The sequence below is a fragment of the Lagenorhynchus albirostris genome, chromosome 14, assembly GCF_949774975.1.
Source record: "Lagenorhynchus albirostris chromosome 14, mLagAlb1.1, whole genome shotgun sequence".
In the NCBI taxonomy this organism is placed as follows: domain Eukaryota; kingdom Metazoa; phylum Chordata; class Mammalia; order Artiodactyla; family Delphinidae; genus Lagenorhynchus; species Lagenorhynchus albirostris.
The window spans coordinates 70,707,246-70,719,011 of NC_083108.1; the positions used below are offsets into that span (position 1 = coordinate 70,707,246).

At 48.2% G+C, this 11,766-nt stretch overlaps 1 protein-coding gene across 1 annotated transcript in view; it reads left to right on the forward strand.

The window, feature by feature from the left end:
• Positions 1–8,916, forward strand: part of UNG (uracil DNA glycosylase) — a 12,303-nt gene extending 3,387 nt beyond the window's left edge. The window contains exons 4-7 of the mRNA XM_060120652.1: positions 955–1,052; positions 1,701–1,789; positions 3,373–3,551; positions 7,733–8,916. Of these exons, the coding sequence (XP_059976635.1) occupies positions 955–1,052; positions 1,701–1,789; positions 3,373–3,551; positions 7,733–7,873 (507 nt within the window). The 3' untranslated portion in view covers positions 7,874–8,916. The remainder of the gene's footprint in view (positions 1–954; positions 1,053–1,700; positions 1,790–3,372; positions 3,552–7,732) is intronic.
• The last annotated feature ends 2,850 nt before the right edge of the window (positions 8,917–11,766 follow it).

The following is an 11,766-nucleotide window of genomic DNA, read 5'->3' on the forward strand; positions in this document are numbered from 1 at the left end:
CATTGTCAGATGATGGTTAGCATTTTTTAAGCAATAAAGTACTTTCTAATTAAGATACGTACTTTTTTTTGACATGCAATTTGCACACTTAATAGACTACCATATCGTGTATGCGCTAGGAGACCAAAAAATTTACGTCACTTGTTTTATCGCGATGTTTGCTTAATGAGACAGTCTGGAGCTGAACCCACGGTGTCTCTGCGGCGTACCCGTCCAGGGGAGCAGGCTCCTTCATATGCTGCTGCTGGGCAACTGGAGTTTCTTCAGCTCATGGAAAAGCAATTTGGCATATGTCGATGAAAATTTTAAATACACTTAATACTGTGACCAGCAACTCCACTCTTCTGAATCTATTCCATAGAAATGAAAGCAGCAGTATGTAAAGATACATGTAGTAGGATGTTTACTGCGTTATTTTTTTAAGGGAAAAAACTGGGAAACCAGCTGATTGCCCATCACCAACTGAGCTCTGTTGACTTAAAGGAGGCCTACAGTGTATGATGTGAGAAACACAAAAATGTAGGGTGATGAGTACAATGACCCTCATTATATATCAATAGGTGATTATAAATGGTTGGATCAGGACTGGGTAGGGGTGACCGGGAGATCTTGATATATTTCTGGATGGACGTACTTGTGACAAGGGCGTATTTCCTTTTGTAATTTGAAAAACGAAGGGGATGAAAGCAAAGTTGACCCCAGCTTGTTTCAAACACGTGGGTCAGAGAAGGGAGGGGGCACTGCAGCAGGTGACTGAGGGAAGGATAACTGGGTAATGCAGTGATGGTGCCAAGTCACCTGCTCCCTTCTGGGGGATCTTAGTTGGGCCGGGAGGGGGGCCTGCCCTTGTCCTCATAGTATAAGGAGTCCTTTGTATAAGTTATCAGCCAGCCAAGGTGTCCGTTCAGACTGCCTGTACTATAGTGTTTGATCCTCGCCATCTGGTGTTCACAGGTGAAGGTTGTCGTCCTGGGACAGGATCCATATCACGGACCCAATCAAGCTCATGGGCTCTGCTTTAGTGTTCAAAGGCCCGTGCCACCCCCGCCCAGGTACGCAGGCTCTACAGGTGGCTCAGCTCCAATTGTGATCACTTTCAAATTACAGGTGCACCTGTTTGTGGGACCGTCACTAGCCTTTGGAGCAGGATTTCTCAGTTTCTGCACTACTGACATGTGGGGCTGGGTCTTTGTGGTCGGGGGGCTGCCGTGTGCGTGGTAAGATGTTTAGCAGCACCCTTGGCCTCGAGATGCCAGCAGCACGCCCCACCCCCACCCCATTTGTGACAATGAAAAATGTCTTCAGACGTTTTCAGCAGTCCCTTGTGGGGCCACATCACGCCTGGTTAAGAACCCCTGCCTTGGAGGATTTTACATATCATTTACAAATATAATGAACATTAAAGGTATAAACTAAATCCATCACTTGGGAGTGGGGTGGTAACTCCTGGGCTAACTTGCTTAGGTTTTCCAAAGTTCTCTTCCTTAAACCCAAGCACTGACCGAAGTAAAGGCGTTTGGCAGGTGTGCCTGTCTAAAGGAAGGGCAGCGTTTCCCATGAATCAGTGCAGTGCGTCCTGTTGTCCGCCCCGAGGGCTGGCTTTGCAGACTAACTCGCGTGTGTGCTGGAGGGTCCTGGACTTTCCGAATTGTGCTTAAGATTCTGTTTTTTTGTTTGTTTTTCTTCTGGCTTGCTTTCAGTTTGGAAAACATTTATAAAGAGCTGTCTACAGACATAGATGGTTTTGTTCATCCTGGTCATGGAGATTTATCCGGATGGGCCAGGCAAGGTAAACCAGCCACTGCTAGATGTGTTTTGGATGGATTTCAACTGTCTTTTCTGTCTAGCTTGCTTATATTTTTAAAAGATACCCGTGAGGAACCAGAGAGCTCTAATAAAATGGCTAAGTTTATGTAAGTCAAAGAATGTATCTCACCACCCCCTGATATCCAGGGAGAGATGGGCTGGAGGTTGAATCCAATGCCAGTGGCCAGTGATTTAATCAATCATGCTTATGTAATGAAGCCTCCATAAGACCCCCAAAGGATGACATTTGGAGAGCTTCTGGGTTGGTGCACGCATGGAGATCGGAGAGAGAGGCAAGCTGAGAGAGGGCATGGAAGCCACGTGCCCTTTCCCTCTGTCTTGCCCTTTGCACCTCTTTATCCGATTTGACTGCATCCTTTAATATCCTTTGTAATAAACCAGTAATCTAATCTAGTGAAAAAAATGTATCTCGCTTTTATCCTGCAGCCAGTGTTTTTCATGTTTTAGTCATAGCATGAAAGGGAAAAGTTGGTTCCTCGTCATTCATATTTTACGTTGAACCACTCGACTTCGACCATTCAGAAGGTGGCCTCAAGTTTTCTCATTTTGACACATGAGTTATGTTGTGTGTGTTTAATACCTATCTGTGGGACGTCTTTCTCCTTTTTTAACAAACTATAATCAGGATAAGGAAAGAATATCTGATCTTTCCTTGCAGTGAGATTTTTGTTTCAGTGAAACGTCTTGGCCTCCTTGTGTTACTTTCCAGGGTTATTTCATATCAGTTAGGGTATTTTTTGTGTGTGTGTGTGGTATGCGGGCGTCTCACTGTTGTGGCCTCTCCCGTTATGGAGCACAGGCTCCGGACACGCAGGCTTAGCGGCCATGGCTCACGGGCCCAGCCGCTCCACGGCATGTGGGATCCTCCCGGACCGGGGCACGAACCCGTATCCCCTGCATCAGCAGGCGGACTCTCAACCACTGCGCCACCAGGGAAGCCCAGGGTATATTTTTTTAAACAATTCTTTCTGATGATGGATATAATGCATGGTCACTGTTGCAAACTCAGAAGTTCGGTCTTGAAAGTGCAGAGGTGAAAATGAATCTCACACAGAGGCACCAGCTGGTCACGTCCTAATGCTTTCTCCACCACCGGATTTCAGGTGGCTGCACCAGCTTACATCTCGGGGTGGTTTCGTCATGCGTTGAGCCCATTATTGGGTGTTTAGGCCAACTCGTTTCAGTCTCCTGCTTTTTTTTTCTTTTAATTTTATTGAAGTATAGTTGATTTACAATGTTAATTTCTGCTGTACAGCAAAGTGATTCCATTATACATATACATATTCTTTTTCATATTCTTTTTAATTACGGTTTATCAAAGGATATTGAAGAGTTTTCTGTGCTATACATCCTATATATAATAGTTTGCATCTGTTAACCCCAAACTTCCAGTCCATCCCTCCCTCACCCCCACCCATGACAAGCACAAGTCCGTTCTCTATTATCTGTGAGTCAGTTTGTTTCGTAGATGTGTTCATTTGTGTCGAATTTTAGATTCCACGTTTCAGCCCCCCTTGAACCTCCTTCTTCGCTGTGTGCTCGCAGGTGTTCTCCTGCTCAACGCCGTCCTCACCGTCCGGGCGCATCAGGCCAATTCTCATAAAGAGAGAGGTTGGGAGCAGTTCACCGATGCTGTTGTGTCCTGGCTCAATCAGAACTTGAACGGCCTTGTCTTCCTGCTCTGGGGCTCTTATGCTCAGAAGAAAGGCAGTGCCATTGATAGGGTATGTTTTGGGTTTTTTTTTTTTAAACAGGTTAGAGAATTCTAGCAGTCCCTTTAAGTGGTCCTAGAAAGATCATGTCCTAAAATGAAGCTTATTTTCCCTTAAAACTGTGATAATTAGGATTAGATTTCCCATCGAAAATTGAACAGAATTCAGGGACTTGCCTGGCGGTCCAGGGGTTAAGAGTCCGTGCTCCCAACGCAGGGGCACAGGTTCTATCCCTGGTCAGGGAACTAAGATCCTGCATGCCACACAGCACAGCCAAAAAAAAAAAAGGAAAGAAAGAAAATTGAACAGAACTCAGACGAAATGATTAGTTGTGTATGAGGAGAGCAGCTGGCCAGCTTCTGCTTAGATGCGGTTGGTAACACTGGCATAAACTTGCTGCATACACAGAAAGATAACACAGGTCCCCAGGTTCTATTCATGTAACAAATGATGCAGTAGATGATGAGCGAGGTAAGTCTCTTGCTTTCAACAAGTTTGAGGGTATATGGAAAACATGAAGAGTTCCACTTAATCGCAAATGTAACCTCCCCCCATGAAAACACCATCAGCGATAATTATTAAACCTGGGCCCTGGTTGCTGGTCCCCAACACCAACCCAGCTCTTCAGTCTCTGCCCACCCCACCACATCCTCCCCCGACCCACCTGCGTATACTTGGTTGCTGAGATTAAAAACCGGAAGTCATCCTTGAATGCCCTCCCTCATCCCCTTAAACCCCGTCCTAAAACCATCCTAATCCTGCCTCCCCTCTGTGCTGAGCACTGGCATTTCTCTCTGGGATGCCTGTGACCGGACTGGAGGTGATGCTGGTATGAAGGAGACTGGCAAGGGGAGGAGGGGGCATGGGGCTGGGAGGGAGGGATACGGGAAGGAGGAGTGTTTAGCTTGGGCTACTGGGAGGCACTGAATTGGGCAGTGAGGGTGGGGGGAGAAATCATAGCATAAACACGTCATAAGTGAGGTAAAGGGATGAACCGAGGTGACATGGCAGTAGCTATGGTGTATCAGATACGTGCAAACAGGTGTCAGGAGCAAGTCCAGCACTTTTCACACCGCATCTCTCCTGACCTCGACGCAGGCTGTTGGGGGTGGGAGGGATACGCCGACCCCGCTTTGTACTGGGGCTCAGGGAGGCGAGGTCACTTGCCCACTTGGGGTGAATGGAGCTTCGGACTCTGATCCGAGCAGCCAGCTCACCTGGGCGGGCCCGTGGGGAGGCCTGCCCAGCCCACGGGCGAGGGTGGCAGGGTTCCAAGCCAGCCATCAGCTTTAGAGACTTGACTCACATGTCAGTTATCTCCTCCATTTTCTCTTAAGTGGAGTTCTACCTTTATTTCATAATTTAGGCCTTTTTTCCTTTTTTAAGGTAGTAGATTCACATGGTTAGAAACTAAAGGATTTCAAGGCCTCCCCTCCCAGTCCCCATCCGTTCCAACTCTTCTTGGCCTCGGGTAGGCACTGGGCTTTACTGTCTGACATCTCCGGCTAGTGTCTTTTTTTTTTTTTTTTGCGGTACGTGGGCCTCTCACTGCTGTGGCCTCTCCCGTTGCGGGGCACAGGCTCCGGATGCGCAGGCTCGGTGGCCATGGCTCACGGGCCCAGCCACTCCATGGCATGTGGGATCTTCCCGGACGGGGGCATGAACCCGTGTCCTCTGCATCGGCAGGCGGACTCTCAACCACTGCGCCACCAGGGAAGCCCCGTCCAGTGTCTATACACATGGATGCAAGCAGCAAGGGGGCATGTAGGTCAGATGGAAGAGCTGCTTTCTCTATAAAGGTTCTCTGTGAAGGAACAGGATGTTTTCAGGTGTTTTTCTTTTCAGGAAGGGAATAGTAGGAATAAAACCTGGCATGAACGAACTAACTGCTAAGATCTGATTATCTCGGTAATGAAGTGTGTGTGTGGGAGTGATTTCCAGTCTGTGTCTTAGGGAGGTTTGTGGTCAGAAGCGCCCTTACTCAGTGTATCTGTAATCTTAATAATGGTTCTGTTTGAAAGTAAACAGTTGTTAAAGTAGCTTGACCATTAAAAACCAGACTTCCCTGGCGGTCCAGCGGTTGGGACTCCGCGCTTCCATTGCAGAGGGCCTGGGTTTGATCCCTGGTTGGGGAACTAGGATCCTGCATGCTGCATGGCACAACCAAAAAAAAAAAAAAAAAAAAAAAACTGGTAGATTGACCATTAAAAACCAAGTTGCACATCTGTAACCCGGGGTGTCTCCTGAGCACTAGACCTATATATTCAGCTGCTGCCTTACTAGGGACCTGGAAGCACATCAAATGCAACATTTTCCCATTCTCCTTTCCTCGTCCATCCCTCACTAAACTTGGGCCCCTGGATGCCCAAGGATAAAAAGGACCACTGTCTACCCAGTTGCCCAACCAGAAATCGCATATCATTCTTGACCCCTCCCTTTCTTTCCCCCTCTCCTCCCCCCTCTCCACCCTTTGTATCTATCCCCACCTCCTGCAACCAGTCATACACAGACTTTCTTCTCTCAGCACCCCCCCACCTGCCCAACTTAGCCTCAGGTCAGCCCCATCTCATCTTGCCCAGAGCAGAGCGTTCAGACGCCTTCTCCTTGGAAGGCCTCGACCTGGGCTCATGAGCTGGGGTCTGGGCATGGCCCCGGCCTGCCTGTCACCCTCTGTGAACTCCAGGCCCCCTGAACCACCTGGACTTCTCCCCGCCCCCTACTCCCCTGCCTGCCTTTGAACGTCCTGCTTCCTCTGTCCAGCATGTAGAGGTCTTTTCCTTCCCTGGAGGCTGGCTGACTGGTCCTTTATAATGCACACAGCTCTCGTGTTCAGGGGCCTGCCCTATATGCTGTACCCTGTGCTGAGCACCCGGCCTGCATCCCTGGGATGCTCTGCGCGCACGACCCATCTTTTGTTCTTCACGGGATCTTCCTGAGCTGGCACTGCTGTTAACTTCCAGTCCACAGGTGAAAAGTGACCTGTGGCCTAGGGAGAGTCAGTGACTTCCCTGAGGCTGCGCCGCTGCTGAGTGGCAGGGCCAGGACCTGAAGGAACCCAGGTTCCATGCTCTGACCCACACTGGGCTGCCCGGCTTCACTGATGGCCCCTCCTCAACCCAGCCTTGAAGGCAGGGGTATCTTGAAAGACGATTATTTGTTGGGTGATTTTTTTTTTAATATTTATTTATTTTTGGCTGCGTTGGGTCTTCATTGCTGCCTGCGGGTTTTCTCTAGTTGTGGCTTGTGGGCTCTAGAGCGCAGGCTCAGTAGTTGTGGCGCTCAGGCTTAGCTGCTCCATGGCATGTGGGATCTTCCGGTACCAGGGCTCAAACCTGTGTCCCCTGCATTGGCAGGCAGGTTCTTAACCACTGCACCACCAGGGAAGCCCTGTTGGGTGATTTTTATTTAAATACAGGAAAGAATAAAGAAGAAAGCAAAAATGGTCCAGAATCTTCCTACTAAGTTAACTACAGTTGACATTTTAAAAAATTTTAAGTATTCTATTTTGGTGGTGAGATAATGCAAACAGCATAGAAAGGTACAATCTTTCACCTAAAGGAACTACTATAAATAGTGTCTTGGGTCTTATCCCCCCTACCAAAGAATTATTTTAATTTAATGCATTTATCACTTTTTCTTGCTTTTTTTTTCCCCACTTGACATATTTTAGAGGTCTCCCTGTGTCAGCATATGTAGCTTGATCTTGTTCTTCTAGTAGCTGTGTGGTGTTGCGTTAACAGAACTTTAGAAAAATATTTGTAATCTGTTGCATAACACTGGATTTATAGTAGGTTTTACCTGATAGGAGCCGTGCACCTCCTCATGCCTGCATCTTTATGGAGATGTGTGCATCGTGGCATCCTTTACCAAATAACAGTCTCAGCAGTGGGACTGCTGGGTCATAGGACAAGGGCACCTACGAGTCCTATCGAGAGTGCCCAGTGGAGGGCAGAGACGGGTGCTCTGCATCCTTAGGGCCTAGCCCAGGTAGTGGCTCTACCAACCAGTGGAGGATGAACGCACGGACCTGTGTGGATGCTGCAAGTAAACCAACACCGTGAGGAAAGTGGGCGAATTTAGAGCGGTCACAGGGGAGCGGCAGAGCTGACAGAAAGCGCCACAGCCAGAGTGGTTTTTTTTTAAAGTCCTGAGAGTGTCCCCACAATCTCACTCCCCGTCTCCTCCTCTTTCAGAAGCGGCACCACGTGCTGCAGACCGCGCATCCCTCGCCGTTTTCGGTGTACAGGGGGTTCTTCGGATGCAGGCATTTCTCTAAAACCAATGAGCTGCTGCAGAAGTCCGGCAAAGAGCCCATCAACTGGAAGGATCTGTGACCTTGACCCTTGGGGGTCAGGGGTCTTTGAGTGGTTTTCTAGAAGCTGTGATTGAAGTATCTGTCATTTACGAAGTCAAAGTCAAAAAACAATTTCCCTCCTAATTCTTCAGCACCCTGCACAAGGGCACACATTTTCCGAGGAGCAGCAGTGAACCAGGCAGCCTGGGAGCAGCTTTACCTGGCCAGAAGCACAAAAATCTCCCTGGGACCTCTGGCCTGGAATATGCTGCCTGTGGGTCAAGGTTCTTGGAAGGGAGATGAGGTCAAATACTCTGGACTCTGTTCCCCTTTGTTACTACTTTCAAGCAGGGAGGAGATAAGCACCTTTTTGGTACAGCCAGCTTCTACTTGTTTTTACCTGGCAGGTTAGACTTTAGGTTTTATGGTGTTGGGTGTTTTTATTTGGAAAGGCCCCCTTTCTTTACCCAGCCTGGCGTTCCAGTCTTGGTCAGGTACACTGGCCCGTGATCTTTCACGGAGCCCTCAGGAAGCCTGAGGTTTTTGCAAGTTCCCAGAAATTAGGGATCGAGTTCCTGACCGTCGTACTGGCAAAAATTGCTAAGGAACCATCCTTGGTGTGAACTTTCACTTCTGGAGGCTGGGGAAAGTGAACTGGGTCTAGTCTATGCAATTAGTTATGTAATTCTTTGGGTGTTTCTGGGAATAAGGTATGGAGGTTGAACAGAAAGGAGGAGAAAAGTTTGTTTTCTTTTAAGAGGAAAGGTGCTTTTTTTCCTAGCTGCATCTCGTCCGGGGTTTGTACCAGCAGTGTTTTTTCGTGTGTGGGGGGTAGGGGTGCGGTTAGACTGAAATCACTTTGGGATTTTTTTTCGGCAACGCTGGTGAATTTTGCTTTTTAAAAAAAGATACTTAACGCAGATGTGTACATATATATATATTTTTTTTAATCCTTTTTCTAAGAGGCAGTCTTTATTAGGTGTGCACCTCCATCCCAGATGCCGTTAGAGCGCTGTTTTGCTGTTAGCTGGGTTAAAGGGTTAACCCCGCGAGAGTTTGGTAATAAAAGATTGTTGAAGTTTCGCTTGGTGCCTGGTCCTTCTGGGCCCTGGGCGGACGCCCTTCAGGCTGCTCTTGGCTTGGGGCGGCCCGGGGTCGCCATGACAACCAATGTGGGCCGGAAGGGCCGCCTCCGTGCCGCCCTTCCTCCTTCCCCCCTCCCCCCCGCCCCTCCCCGCCAGGCCTCGGTAAGCCCTGGGCCGGGTTCCTGGGAGGGGCGCGCGCAGGAGTCGGCGAGGGCGCTGTGGAGGGGGTATGGGGGCTGAACGGGGTCGGGGTCTGCTGGGACCCTAAAGGAGCCACTTCGGACTGGAAAAAGCATTTCTCCACGGATCTTGGCATGCTCACCATGGCTGCGTGTCCTGCCAAGCCCTGCGACAGTGCGAGAGCAGCTTCCCCCCACCCTCCCTCAGCTAGTTTTCCAGACTCTTCTCTGGGCCTGAGGTGTGAGGCCAAGGCACTGGGAAGACCCCCTGATGGTGGCCCACTGACCTGGCAGCACTTGGCTCCAGTAGCTGGGGTGGAACATCCAGAGAAAAGGTTGGTGTCCCCTGCTGTCTGATGAAGGGAGCAAAAAGAATAAAGAAGTCTTGGGAACGCGGGTGCTCGTGTTTAAGTGGGCGAGAAGGGCCGCATCCAGTGAGAACGTCCAGTCTAACACGTTTCTTAGGAGGGCAGGGATTTGGAAACTTGCTTGAGAAGATTACTTCCCCTCTGGGCCTCAGTTTTCTCATGTCTGAAAAGAAGGGTTTATGATCCCACATTGTGCAAAATCAGCACGAAGATGCATTTGCAGTTTTCCCTCTGGTAACTTTGGGTCCTCCACTAAGCGTTCCAACGGATTCCCTTTAGCCAAAGAAGAAGTGAGAGAGGAATGTTTATCAGTGAGGTTTTAACACCGATCTCCTAATGCAGTGCTGTGAGTAGGGAGGAAGGAGAAAGCTCTGAGGTACCACAGATAATTGAAAAGCAAACTAATTTTTTTTTTTTTTTGAGTTACGCGGGCCCCTCACTGCTGTGGCCCCTCCCGTTGCGGAGCACAGGCTCTGGACGCGCAGGCTCAGCGGCCACGGCTCATGGGCCCAGCCGCTCCGCGGCATGTGGGATCTTCCTGGACCGGGGCACAAACCCATGTCCCCTGCCATCGGCAGGCAGACTCTCAACCACTGCGCCACCAGGAAAGCCCCTGCAAACTAATTTTTTAAGAAATTATATTGAACCTTGGAAGTGTAGTGACACTTTAAACAACACAGAGCAGCATCTTAAATGGTGTATGACCACCCCCGCCCCCGAAAAAGAAATACAAATTCGATCACTGATTTTTTTAGAAACAAGGTTAATTTTGATGAACTTTTAGCTGTGTAGTTGTAACTTTTTTTCACGTGTTTTCAGATTTGCTGTGATTATAGCACTGGGTCACTGGGTATGCAGAGATGTGTAAAAGGTGTTAAAAAGTTCAGCTGAGTAAATGAAGATCTAATCGGTGTCATTAAAAGATTCATGAGTCAAGCACCATCTCATCTAGCAGAGACATACTCTGAGGGGTGGAAGGCATTTGTAGAAAGGAGGGTGGAACAAGGAAATCATGAAAAAAGTGGAAGTTCACTGGAGGAAAGTCAGTTCAAGTGACAGTGGCTTCTCATTGGGGTTTGTGATTGACACTTTGGGGTAACTGACCAGAGTCAGTTACCAGAGGGCATAAGAGCTTCCTCTCCAGGCCTTCCCAACTCCAGTTTTAGTTGAGGTTTCCTTTTATTAATTTTCAGTTACCGCCTTTTGATCAAGATCTTCCTTGAAAAGCATCGCTGATCCAGAGACAGGCTTTCCAAATTCAGCCTTCACTCCTCGGTGCCAGGAAAGACCTTTTCTGGGTGTCACGTCCCACACTGGAGGGAAAGTGCACTGACCAGAAACTGCCTGAGGCCACATTTGAGTAACAAGAGACAGTAGTAGGGAGAACTGGCAGGCATTTCTTATCCCAAGTCTGTATTTTGTCAAGGTTGTAAGCGTTGGAAATCATCTCAAAGCGCTGAGCTAGCATCACTCATTAAGCACATCATTCTCACTAAGGTCCAACAAACAGGAGGTAGAAAACTTAACAAGTATGCAGAGCAGAATTTAAAACAACATAACAAAACCATCTTTACACAGAACCATAAAGATGGTTCTAAACCAAAACCTTCACATACAAAGATGTAGCCAGGAGGTGTGCATAAGGCTCCTGCATAAGTGACAGTATCTATGGACCCGTTCATTGTTACCGAGGCATTAGCATCATTCAACCAAGGCTCATAGACTGTATTATTACCTATTGAAAGGCTGTCTAAATACATGGGTATGTCAGTAAGCTTACAAATGGCCTGATTACATTGGCTGCCCCAGAGTTTCTTAAATAGATACTCGAGAGACCTCATTTTCCCATCCCAGGGTCGGGTTAGATTGAAGCAAAGAACAAGGTTAGGTGGGCTTAGTACCCTCACTTTATAAAACGGGCCTTTGGAACAATTTAAACACAGTGGCATTTGGGATTCCATTGAAATTACTTCTAGGGTGGAGCCAGGCCAAGTGGCAGTTGAATGAAGTCCAGCTGCAGGTGTTCAAGGGTCTCAGGGCTCCAGGAGCAAGAATATTTTTTCCGGGATTATGGACTTGGCAGATCAGAATCGTTGGTAGTCTGTTTTTTGCAGTTTTGTAGACGTCTCCCCACCAATGGTGATTCATAATTTGAGTCATCTTAAATGTTCAATGGTGGATGAAGGAATGTAAACACAAACGAAAAACAAAAAAAGGGATTTGCCAGGGTTCCAGGAAGAACCAGGCAGCCGTCTTGGGTTTTTCCAAGAGCCCTGACCATTCATTTAGTTTACAGCCATT